The 13,425-nt window shown below is 41.0% G+C and overlaps 1 protein-coding gene across 2 annotated transcripts in view; it reads right to left on the bottom strand.

Annotated features, from left to right (window-relative positions):
- The window catches only part of LOC144781885 (galectin-4-like), a 297,786-nt gene that overhangs the window by 13,163 nt on the left and 271,198 nt on the right, over positions 1-13,425 (bottom strand). For both annotated transcript variants that reach the window (XM_078660936.1, XM_078660937.1), the window contains exon 8: positions 8,492-8,524. In XM_078660936.1, the coding sequence (XP_078517062.1) occupies positions 8,492-8,524 (33 nt within the window). The remainder of the gene's footprint in view (positions 1-8,491; positions 8,525-13,425) is intronic.

The raw sequence follows: 13,425 nt of genomic DNA, 5'->3' as shown, positions 1-13,425 counted from the left end.
ACGCGCGCGGGCGGAGCCCGGGCAGAGGGCGGGCCGTCTAAGGCCGTCCAAGGACGACCAGGGACGGGACGGGCTACGTCCGTAACATCTTCCATTATGGGTAAGCGCAAATTGGTTACACCAGCGGCTGATGAAGCCAAAGCGAAGGTGCCAAAGTATACTACAAGTATACTCACATACTTAACTACAAAGGTGGGGGAATTATCATCGCAGATTGCTGAGTCCGAGCGTGAACTGGGCCTTGCTCCTACCCCTGGGTTTGTTGATACTTCCAACTCCTCTGCTATAAACTGTATACCATTGGAGCCTCGGGTCATCATTGAGGCGTGTAGACCTACTTTGCCACTATCTGCCACAGTTCTTCCATGCCCGGCTTTACCTGAAACTGTGATACCTAACTTCCCTATGAACCCCGGGGATGTTGGATGCTCTGCGTTAACTATGACTGGCTCTGTTCAGTCAACCCTTCTGACGGAGGAAGGCATTATGGCCTTATTGGAAAAACTGTTCACAGATAGACTTGAGACTGCTTTAATTCAGATTGCCTCGGACATTACTGAAACTTTGAAGGATTGTGTTAAAAACCTTATGGCAAAATGTGATCGTATCAATGATGTTCTTAATACCCGGGCACCTGCCTTTCCTATGCCTTCGGCTCCATGTTCTCCAGTTGTGCAGGTCTCTGCCCCTAAAGTTTGTGACCCACCCATAACTAGGCTAGTTAATATCCCTCTTTTACCTATTGTTAAACCTGTGCCACAAAAAGGGAAGGTAGATAATGGAATATATATCCCCACGACAGAGGCCGGCCACAGTGTAAGTCGCTCCACAGGGCCTAGAGGCCAGTGGGGGGCTGTGGAAAAAAGGGTACCTCCAATAAATTTACCTCCGGATGCTACACCCTTTGTCGCAATTTTGGTTAATGTGCCTAAACTTGAAGACGGGGTGGTAGAACAACATGAGACCCTGCTTAGGCACGTCAAAAAATTGTGTAATGCCAATTGCACGGGAGAAAGTAACATCGCAGACAATATTGTAACAAGTAGACGGGTAAATTGGGTGGGTAGAAGCAAGAAAGAGGTATCTGGAGACTGTGTCATTGTAAATTTCAAATCCAAGAATGTCGCTAGTCGACTTTTCTGGGATGACTCCCCTCTGGATCATGTAAGTAAAGGGGTCCGGGCGATGACTCTTGGCTTTTTTTATCCCCGAATTTACAGGCCAGTTGTTAATGAGAACAATAAGTTACAGTTTACTGACAATACTTGGGCAAAGGATAATCTTATTTCACCTATGCCTACTAATGTCTGGATGACTAAGTCAATCAAAGGTAATGGTGTAGTAAATGATGTAAGGAATACACCCTCTAATGATCTACCTTTGTCAAACATGTTTTCGGCATTAGCTGATAGAATAGACATTGAATGACTAGAACCTGCACCTGAACAGGAAAACCTGACTCGCCAACTCCCAGGCAATACTGATGTGACCCTTCTTGATGCCAGAGTTGAAACTGTTATAAACGACCCATTACAGTTGGGTGGAGGGCACATACGGTTATTATCATGGAACATTGCGGGCCTACGGGCAAAACAAGATGACATAATCTGGTTACAATCAGTGAAGAACTATGATATAGTTGCCTTCCAAGAAACTTGGACGAAAGATAAAGGCTTCTGGGTAGAAGGATACATTTCTTTTTTTGTTGATGCCCAGAGCTCCACATCGGGTAGGGACAGAGGGGGTTTGCTATTCCTTGTTTCAGTTAAAATTGCAGGTAATGTTAGAGAAATCCCTAGTTCTTCTCATTACTTTCAGCTGGTGGAAATTTGTTTGGCTGATAAGAATAAGATTGTATTAATAAACTGTTATAATTCTATGCAGGGGGGGCCCCCAAATTTTGTTTTAGATGGTTTATCGGACTTTTTAACTAAATATATGTCAAAACAAACCACTTTTGTTCAGTGTATAATGATGGGTGATTTTAATGTTCATTTGTGTGAGTCCCAATGCCAGATTATTGATGATAACGGTCCTGATTATACTTCACCGCCACACTTTGAACATAGCCCTAAGGGTGCGGCAATGGAAAACTTGTTATCATCAAATGACCTATATGAACCAGGGTTCTCAGACACAATAAATCGAGTGGTCACGTACAACGCAAGGGGCAGTGAATCGATTATCGACTACTTTTTTATGTCTTCAGGGCTCCTTCGTTATGTATTGTTTTATAACGCAATTGTAAGTGGGTTTAGTGACCACAACCCTGTGTTATTGGTTTTGGATGCTCTTTCTGGTTTGCATAAAGGAGTATTAAGGGCTACCTCTATAAGGGACGTGAGGAGCAAAGATCAGGGTAGACGCCTTAAATGGTGTAAAGTCTGTCCAGAGGATTTTCATGGTCTTATTGTGCAAGAAATGGGAGTCGAAATTGGGAAATGCAGGAATAGAGAGATGAGGGGAGGGGAAGTCGTGAGTGCCTTTGAAGCTATTTGTGCTAGAGTAGAAAAAGAGCTTAGAGTTAAACCAGGGAGGGGTTCTGCACCAGTGTGTAGATGGTTTGACCACTCTTGCTCACAGGCACACTCAGCTTTGCTGAAGGGTCTTAAACAATCCCCTAGAGATAGGACTTTGGTGGCATATCTAAGAAGACAATATGCTTTGACAGTCAAACTTCGGAAAAAAGCCATCAAAGATGAAGCATGGGACTCTTTGATGGACCCCATGACCCTTAAACATAGCTCCAAATTTTGGGCTATAATTAATAATCCTTTGCTCTCCCACACTAACAATATGGATCTTGAAATTAACATCTCTGAAGCTGACTGGATTAACCATTTTTCTAATATATATGGCTCTAATGAAATTGCCGAGGCGTTTAAAATACCTTACTCCCCATCGTCTCCCACTAAATTAGATTTTACCAAATCAGAAGTAGAGCTGTCAATTTTAGGCTCAGCTGCGAATAAAGCCCCGGGCCCGGATGGGGTACCTTTGGACCTATACAAACTTAACTCTGGGATGTGGGCTGAGATTTTAGCTAATGTTTTTAATTGTGTGTATGAGGGGGGTTTGCCAAAAACATGGTCATGTGCTATTATAGTGCCTATTTTTAAAAAGGGTCTAAGAAGCGACCCCAAGTGTTTTCGACCAATTTCGTTATTGGATTCCTCAATGAAGATTTTGGGCAAAGTCCTGCTTGCTAGAATTAACACCTGGTCCATAGACAATAATATTCTAGTAGATGCCCAATATGGGTTCCGTGCCGGGAGAGGGACTGAGGACCAATGCTTAAATCTTCATCTATTAATTTCGAAATATACAACTGTTAAAAAAGGGTCAATTTTTGTTGCTTTTATGGACCTGTCCACAGCTTTTGATTTGGTGAATAGAGCTCGGCTGTGGACCATGTTGTTAAAGTTGGGTCTTGATCCTCCCCTTGTATATTTTTTGGCAGAACTACATAAAGATTTAAAAGCTTCAATTAGAATGGACCAAGAAGGTAATCGTACCGCTTGGTTCAAATCCAGTAGGGGCGTGCGGCAGGGCTGCATTCTTGCTCCCATGCTGTTCACTTTGTATATAAATTCACTTGAGGAAACTCTTTTAAATGCTACCTTGGATACTCCGCGTGCAGGGGAAACTCGTATTCCGGTTCTCCTGTACGCGGACGACGCAGCTTTAATAGCTCGGACCCCCATAGGTTTGCAAAAACTTTTAAATGCTTTTAATGATTTTATGTTATCATTAGACTTAGTGATAAACAACTCCAAATCACACGTCATGGCTTTTGGGGCGGGTAAAAACAACTCCAAACAGTTTTACTGCAATGGTGACGTGCTCACTAATGTTAAAATTTTCACTTACCTGGGTGTAATCTTTGACACCAAGGGGAGCTGGGCTCCGCAAATTGTAGCTAAAACTAAAGCGGTCAGAAGCTCGGCCACTGCTATTCTAAGTTTTGCCAGGAGACTGGGCGGGAAGCCAACAGGTGCCTTACTTAACCTATACAGGGCAAAATCAGTGGCAATAGCCAGGTACGGCTCGGGTTTGTGGGGCTATGTAAATAGTGAACCAGTTCAAAGGGAAGAAAATAAGTTCCTGCGTTCCACCTTAGGGCTTCCCCATTCTACAGCCACGTTCTCAGTTCACCAGGAAGTGGGGCTTGGGTATATATCTGACACCCTTTTTATGGCCCCTATCTTGTTATGGATAAGGCTTTGGACCAATGAAAACCTGGGTCTAAATCATAAAATACTGGCGGACTGTTTAAAACTAGATCATTATAAAAACATTATTTGGCTTTCATATATACAAAAGTGCTCTCTGGACCTGGGACGTCCTGATATTTTTCTGGACCCTCAGGGTCTAAAGAAATCTGATCTAGATTGGGTGAAGGCCAACTTTATAAACTTGAAAAATGTGGAGAGGGAGGAACGCCAACTACTCAAGCCCACGGTCAGAGCCCACTACCTTACCATTACCCGCCTTACTATACAACCGTACCTTACTATCGTCACTATCCCCTTTCATAGGTGGCTTCTGGTTAAACTCCGGTTTAACCAGATTTACACAGTTTTGTGTGATAGTCAAGGTTGGTTTAAGGAGGAGGATGCCCCTGTCTGTAATTGTGATAGTTTTTCTACACAAAATAATATGCACTTCATGCTGTTTTGTATTTTTTTCACTGAGCCCAGACAGAAATACCTGGTTCCATTATTGAAGGATGAAGCTTTTTACCAGGCAAAACCTGCTCTCCTGTATCTCCAATTATTGGACTCTGCGTTGGCCATGTTTAGCGTGGCCAATTACCTTGTTGCTGCGGTTAGGATCAGGAGGAAAAGACTTAAAAATGCAAATATTAGTGTTTTGTGAAAAAGACTGAAATGGATGTTGTTTACATTTAAATGTCTATTTTATCGAGTATTACTCTTTTTATGATGTATTTTTATAATGTATATAAATTAATTATTATCGACGTTTCCTCATATCATGTCTCTTTATGTATATGCAAATACTATTGATTGATGATTTTTGTATTTGTTCATGAATTTGTATTGCCCTTTTTGTGATGTGATTGTAGAATGCTTTTATGATTTTTAACTAAATCGAATAAAGTGGTTTTGAATTAAAAAAGAATCTCCAAAGCTTCAGAAGTGACAGGTGGCCCTCGATTATCAGTTATGCTATGTCATATTTGGTCAGGGGAATGAGAAGACACATTTGACCTAAACAGTGTACCATAAATATCAGATTAGAACGTTTGCTCAGAAGACGATGTCAATATCAAATCTAAATTATTTTCACTGCCACTATTCACTTTTTAGGAACAAGTCTATTCAGAACCTTATGTAGTCAATCTCTCTTTCTTGATACAATCTCAGTTTTTCAACGTGAGCAGCACCAACCCGCATAGTATGGGGCATACCTGAAATTTTGACACTTTCCATCTATGTTGTTGGGGAACCTAAATACCACAATAACACAATCTTTGGGTATGATAATATCTACAATATTCATAATCAGCTCAAGGACATTGGCCCAAAGGTGACAAACGTGGGGGCATGCCGATCATGTATTCCTGTACCTACCATTCAGACCGTATCCCTTCCAGTATCACCCCAGGGCTGTGTTGAATATTTTCAAATTTGAGATGTAGTGCCACCAGCGAAGGAGCCCAAACATATTCCTGCCAGTGGGGAGGATACAGACCCACTTGCTATCACAGGTTCGACATGATATCTGGCGATTTAGAGTTAGCCGGACGGCTAGTCTGTCACAAGCAAGCCAGATATCCCATATGTGATATTACAAGTCCCATTGCATACAATGCACTTGTAATAAGGCATCGATAGTTAACGTTTGTGAAAATGTAACTCAACTACCATACTCTAAGTCATGGGCAAAGTCTTTCTCCCATTCGTCTCTATTTGCATGGAGCCCCCTGCCTGGGAAACAACTGATAAGAGTGCGATGCAGCAGCAAAATAAGGCACTTTCACCTTTAATGGGCAGCCAGATTCACATTTAATGGGCAGCCAGATCCTTCTTAAAAAAGAGCCCATTCCTAGTTTAATCTGTCCTTCCTTTGGAGAATGTTAGGAATCCCTTCTACCTAGGTAGACAAATAATAACAGGACTTCCTGCTTAACCTCAATGTTCATAAAACTGGAGTTGTACTCACTAGTGCAAGTTCAACGCACCTTACTACCAACTAGAGGGAGTTCACAAACAATTTTCTAGATACACCAATTCTCTTCTAAAGGTTCCCTTTTTAAAGGAATTAAGACCCAAAGTTGGGTGGTCTTCAAATAGAGTATCACATGCCGACTAGCAACCCGTTCCCCACATTTCTTTGGTAAGGTTAGCATAGATAACACAACTTTGGGCTTTTTGCCTGAACAAATATACCAACCAAAGAGACCCTCTCAAATATAGTTGTCCAGTATTGTGATAGAAAGCTTATAAAGAAGGGACAGTAAAAAAAATATAAACATCCATTCTAATGGCTGGAGAAACCAACCAAGAGATTAAGTACTGTGTGCATCTTCTTTAACCATAGTTAAAAGTGCATAGTTAAGCTCCAACAGATCATGACAGATCATGGAGTGCAACCAGCTCTAGCTTATAGAGTTTCTTAGGTTCACTTTTAGAATCAGGCAGTTGCAAAGACCAAAAATATTGGTCCTCCAGTGTCTGCATCGGCACAGAGACATCTTAAAATAAATTGATTTCTGATTCTTTCTTCCACCTTAGTTCCAAACTTGCATGAGGATGTTAATGTTCTCCATACCTTTGCACTCTTCTACCAAAATGGTACCTTTCCAATATTGTGTTTATTTTAGCAGATAATATAAATCCATTTTCTTTATACATATTTCATATTTATTAAGCCCAACCGAATCATCTTGCCCTTCATCACTCCTAAGCGCCGGGACACTCAATTGAGTAGCTGCGCGCTTTACAAATATCCATTTAACATAACATAACATAAAATAGTGCAACAATGGAGACATTTTCCTTTCTGCACTCAATGAAATTCCACATACTAGTGCATAGTGACCAAATACTTTCTTCCACTTTGTTCATCTAGTTATAGGTTCTTCAGGCAAAGTGAGGAAGAAAGATTGCACAGTGACATTTCGCGTTTTGTCTTATGATTGTACAATAACGATTAGCTTGCAGAGATAATAGTTTTCAACTGGTGCACTACAACTATTGTATAGCAAGGTGGAAATTATAACTCCTTACATTGTCAGAATATTAGCAGAGAGTACTATACATTAATATTTTTTCTGCTCGGTCTCATAACATGTAGCACTTAACTTGAATTCACAATGTCACACACCAGTGCTCGGACTTGCACCAAACACATATTGCTGTTGTGGTGTCTTTTTGTACCATACACCCACTTTTAGTAGCAAGATGCTTGAACAAATAGTATCTACCTCAGAACTTTACATCCTCACATCCCTCTATCTATCAGATTCTTCTTTTATATAATGTTGATGTGAAATGTTGGTCTGGTATATGCTGTCCACTAATTAAAGTGAGCACCTTGCACCAGTCCAAACGACCCTTATGATGTATAAGGTCAAATATAACCTGCAGTACACAATGTTTTCATGCTACAGATGTACTGCATTTATAATCACTAACTATCTGAACAGTAGCTAGAATAGAATACATCAGCATTTTTGTATAACTCCCGATTGTTTGTCTCTTTGTTCATTTCACTCTTTCTGGCCCAGAGGTATTACACATCTGCTTTTTGGGGTGTGGGGTTGGATTGAAGTGTAATATATTTAGGGCTTTTTGTATTGCCTACAGAAAACCAGAGAACTTCAAGACGTCTGAATGTGTACTTATAATCAATTAAGGATGTCAGAGAAGAGGAAGGTAGGTGTGTTTTTATTGGAGGAAAGACATACCTCTCAGACAGGGCATGGTAGTTGAGCACGAATTGAAGAGGAAGCTGTGAGGAATCAATGACAAACATTGTGCAGTCTGTGGAAAAAAATGTACTGAGGAGCTGAGGGTGACTTGTTAGAGAACATGAGGAGAGATTGCATTTGACGCAAGGACGGCATAGCAGAGAAAGTTGGGGAGAACACAGCTGAGCAGTTGAAACGCCTGAGGTTGTTGAGATGAGAAGATTATGAGGGATTGGGAGAAGAGGCTTAGGTCTTGCTGAGGAGGTCTGCAGAGCTAGACAGGCGCCTGGTGGATGGCTAGGAAAACAAAATATGACACCTAAGCAGTACCTAAACCTACATATCTTTTAGTGAGAGGTAGATTTCCTAATTTCCGAGACATTGTAAGGCATGATACTCTCTCTTTTAAGTAGAGAGATACCCTAACTACACCTCTTTGAGTGTAAAGGAAAGGAAGGCGACTCCCATGTTGCGTCACAGCTCACCAGCTTTAAATGCAGATTTATTAGCAGCCAAAGTAACAAAGATACTGGTTATAGAAATAAAAATACTCACAGGGTTTGACACAGTAACTGGGCCAGACGGCTTCTACAAGGAAACAACACAAGAAAGAACTACTATTAGTGCAGCTCTTCAAAATAATCAATAGCTATGAAATACACTGTGCCTCAGTACTCTGTGTGAACTGGACCACGACAAATTATTTCTTTAGTAAACATCGTCATGAGAAGTTCCAAGTCCCATGAGCATAACATTCATCATGGTAAATCAAGGCACCTAAGATTTCACATCTTCTACAGTTGTTTCATGGGTGCTGTCAACGTTGTCATGGGATACACTTGCCTACTTTAGACAGTAACTACTGTATTACACACACATACACACAAACTTGAACCTTCTATGTCAGTACCCCTTTGTGGTTTGCTCTTTGTCTCTCACTACAACTCTCAGCCTCCTTCGTTCACAATCTTGGTTTCCGTCTCTTTCCTTCTCTCCCGACAGGAAGGAATATATGTCAGAGACTAGACAAAACATGAATATCAACTATGAAAGACATTTATTATTATGCATTGTTTGCATAAATAGACTCTCCACGGCATGCCGGATGTGACAAAAGATGATAAATCTAACACTGCTGAAAACTGATAGGAGCTCTTTGCAGCATCCCATGTGATATTGATACAACATTACTATTAGGTGCTATGATTCTTGTCCTATAAACATCTTATATCATACTAGTTGTGAGTTAAAAGATTCTATCAGCAATGGCTGATGTTATAAAAAGGAAAATGTTACTTACCTGTAACAAGCTGTTGCCCATGCCAGCGCAAGCATGACCCTTTATCTTTTTGATGGTGGAGAACAGATCTATGTATGGTGTGCCCCAATTCTGGAAGTAGGAGTTGAGAAGCTTGTTATTTAGATTTCATGTATATGTCTGAGTAGATCTGCAAAGCTATTGTCTGTCCCTGGAAGGTGTTCTGCAAGGAGATAGATGCAACATTTCTTGTGTAATCAGAGACAGAACATAATACATGATTTATAACACTACCGTAGATTGGGGGTCAAAAAGGGAAAAGCTTATAGACCTGTGGGTGTACGTTCCCTCATACAGACTAAATACCAAAGTGTACAACTATAGTCGCAAACATGTGTATGTGAGCAATATGTGCAGAATTGCCCTGTCTCTCTCGAAACTAACAATAAGTGATATTCACGGGGGAAGTCCTTCCTTAAGGATAAGAACCCTCACTCACCCGAAGGTGACATGCTTCATCATATGGGTCCTCCTTACCAGTGTGGAAAACCTAGTCAACACTGGGAGCTACTACTTCAGGATTTAAGGAAGGAGCTCAGAGATGTTTTAGTTTGGTAAGGAGCAGGATAGTAATCCCATATGTGAGATGATGGGTGTAGTGAGGTTTGCAGCGCTGTGTGAAAGAATAGAATGTGAATTAAAACTGCCTAGATAGGATCACTGATTTACTTTATTGATGTGTTCTACCTGACAGGATTAAAATGAAACAGCACAGTGGTATGGATATAGAACCACTGTCACTTAGTGGTCAACATGTTTCAGCCTGTTGATCAAACTCATGTATCAGCGGCTTTCTTCAGGACCAGATATAAACGTGCTATTGCTGCTGCAACTGTGTGATAAGTAATAAAGTTTTATACAACACCGGTATTCCTGCTTTTCTTTAGTTTGTCAGGTCATACCCAGGTATCTATGGATAAAACACTAGCAACAGGAAATGGGGGTAGTTGCGAGAGAGAAAGGAAAGGAGCAACAAAATAATAAATCTTAAATCACATGAGAACTTGAGCATTGTCCCAGCACGATGTCTAAATCTAATGATGATTGGGCTAAACTTATGACACTCAAAAAATCACATTCCAGAACAGAGGTACATGGGCTAGTAATGACCGAATATTTTCGGGCTAATTGTGCTCCATCAGGATTAATAGTAACAAATGCCCCGCGCCTCTTCTTAGATGACAAAACCTTTCTACGTGATTGGTCTCTTATTGCATGGAAATGCACCAGAGACTGGTTAATACTCATAATCACAACTGCAAAAAAGGCAGCGGATCTACTCCTAATAGAAATTGAAACATTAGAAGCCAGTATCAAATTAGCAATCGTGAGTTTAGTGTACAAAAAACAATCAGACAAGAAACTGAGGAATCTTTCAAAAAACAAGTTGAGGACACAAACAAAAACAATACAGATTTTAAGGATTCAATTCTAGCTACTAAAATCATGAAATTCAAAAAGGACTTAGATTAGTTCGCCATGGACAAAGTATATCCATATACAAGCGATGAATACGTCCCACCACAAGTCAATCGGAGAGGTGGCAGATACGGTTCAAATTACTCAACATCATCGAGTGAAGATGACTCCAGTATTGATGACAATATGAACTATGGAGGTCAAACTGGCAGACCAACCAATCGACGAGGAAGAGGCAGAGGCCCAAGAAGGGGCAATTTCTATGGGCAAGGATTTAACCCATGGTGGCAGCCTGCACCATTTGGTTTTCCACCCGGACATCCACAACAGCCACAATTCTTCCCAAACCCTCCATATAATCAAATGATGCCACATCAGCCTTTTTTAGGGTTTGGCCCCATCAATCAAAGGGGAAGAAGAAGAGCACCGAAAACAAGGGTGAGTTGGAATTCACCAGTAGCAACGACAATGACGGCTCAACGTCCAGGAACGGCGACAATGAGCGGCACAAACAAATGATAGTAAATCTCAGTTCCTATGTCCCTACTTAACTGGAGCTCCAAGTCCTGGAGAAAGGGCTTGGATATGTGCCAACCTTTAAAGGAGATGCCTTTCAGACACGCCAAGAACTGGCGTCTTTCTTCAGAAAGATTCGCCTCAATGCATTCTTTAAAGACAAAGACCCCGGAGAGACAAGCATAACCAATACTGGATTACGCCCAAAATCTACTTTTAATCCACCTACACATTTGGTCCCAGCATGCATTATCGCCTTTGAGGAAGCTGTGCTCTATGACTTTGAAAGAATCTCGAGTAGTAATCCAAGCCAGTTCCAGAACCTCACTAGAACTGAGAAGACCTCTTTACAAAACCTGGCCAATAACTCAGAGATAGTAATAAAACCCGCTGACAAAGGGGGAGCGGTGGTACCTACTGAATAAAGAGACCTATAGAGACGAATGTTTACGACAACTAAATGATCCCAAATCTTACCAAAGGTTACAACTAGATCCTACCACACGCCTGAAAAACGAGATCATCAATAAAGTGGAAGAGGCAAAAGACAAGAAATGGATCACGGATAACGAGGCACTATACTTGGTAGCTACTACTCCAATAGTACCCTACTTCTATGTATTACCCAAAATACATAAAGCCACTAGACCACCACCAGGCAGACCGATTGTCTCTGGGATCGGTTCTCTACTCGAACCCCTATCAAGCTTTGTAGATGTTTTTCTTCGTCCTATGGTGTCGCAGATGCCTACTTTTATCCAGGATACCAAACATCTTCTCACGGATATCCAAGAGCTACCGTTTATGTAGAAAAGGATTGGCTTGTGTCCTTCGACGTGGAATCTCTCTATACGCGTATTCCACAAGAAGAGACACTGACCACTATTAAAGGAATGCTGGAAAATCTAACCTGGGAAAGTATCACACCCATTGACTTTGTGATGTTTTGCGCAAGGATGGTGCTTAAAGAAAACTTTTTTAAATTCGAGGACCAGCTGTACCTCCAAATATCAGGTACTTGTATGGGCAGCGTGTGTGCTCCCAGCTTGGCCAATTTATATGTCCATAAAGTTGAACAAGAGACAATATTAACACCAGGCAACCCGTTCTTCAATCATCTACGTACCTGGAAAAGGTACATAGATGATATTTTTGTCATCTGGCGAGGTGATGAAGAAACCTTGAAAATGTTCCACGAATGGTTAAATAATCAGGATGACTTCTAGGTTCACCCTAGAATTTTCCAGATCAGGGGGCAGATGTAGGTAAATCTCATTTACCGATTCATAAATACCGAATTTTACCGATTCGGTATTTATGAATCTGTAAATGAGATGTAGGTAAAAATTCTGTATTTTTTACCGAATCGGTAAGATTCGGTATTCACCGATTCGGTAAATACCGAATCGGTATAAATACCGAATTGCTAAGGGGGACAGGGTGTCACTTTGACACCCTGTTGCACCCCTGTAACTGGCGTTTGCGCCATGTGGCACACATACATGTCCTTAGGGCATGTCTGTGTGCCACATGGCACAGGTGTACATGCACAGATGTGCATGTACACAAGAATTCGTAATTTACCATGCAATTGTATTGCATGGTACATACCGAATTCTAGAGGCCCTGTAGCACTGTTAGAAGTGCTACCTACATCCCAAAATACATTTTCGGTATTTTTACCGAATGGTAAATTTACCGAATCGGTAAAATTTACAGAATCTGTAAATTTACTGATTCTGTAATTTTACTGATTCGGTAAAATTACCGAAAATGTACGTTTTTAAGGCCCCTACATCTTCATAGCCCTTTACCGGTCAAACGGCCGAAAATTGGTATTTTCGGCCGTTTCCGACCGGTAAAGGGCTACCTACATCTGGCCCCAAGTCTTCCGTTTCTGGATTTGCTGATCAAACCGAGAAATGGAGTATTGATAACAGAACTGTATAGAAAGCCAACTTCGTGTAATTCCTTACTGTCATTTCAAAGTTACCACCCACGAGCTCTTCGTGAAAACTTACCGTTTGGGCAGTTTTTACGCATAAGACGTAACTGTACAGAATTGGAACAATACGAAGAACATGCGAAGGTACTATCACGAGATCTTAAGGAAAAGAAATATCCTAACCAAATAATTCGCAACTCTAAGAAAAGAGCGGCTAACAATAACAGAGAATCGTTACTGGAAAAGAGAACAACTAAAGAAGTAAATCAAAGAATAACGTTTGTGAATACC

The sequence above is a fragment of the Lissotriton helveticus genome, chromosome 9 (genome assembly GCF_964261635.1).
Source record: "Lissotriton helveticus chromosome 9, aLisHel1.1, whole genome shotgun sequence".
NCBI classification, from domain to species: domain Eukaryota; kingdom Metazoa; phylum Chordata; class Amphibia; order Caudata; family Salamandridae; genus Lissotriton; species Lissotriton helveticus.
The sequence above is the reverse complement of the archived record's forward strand: the minus strand, read 5'-3'. Positions and strand labels throughout refer to the sequence as shown.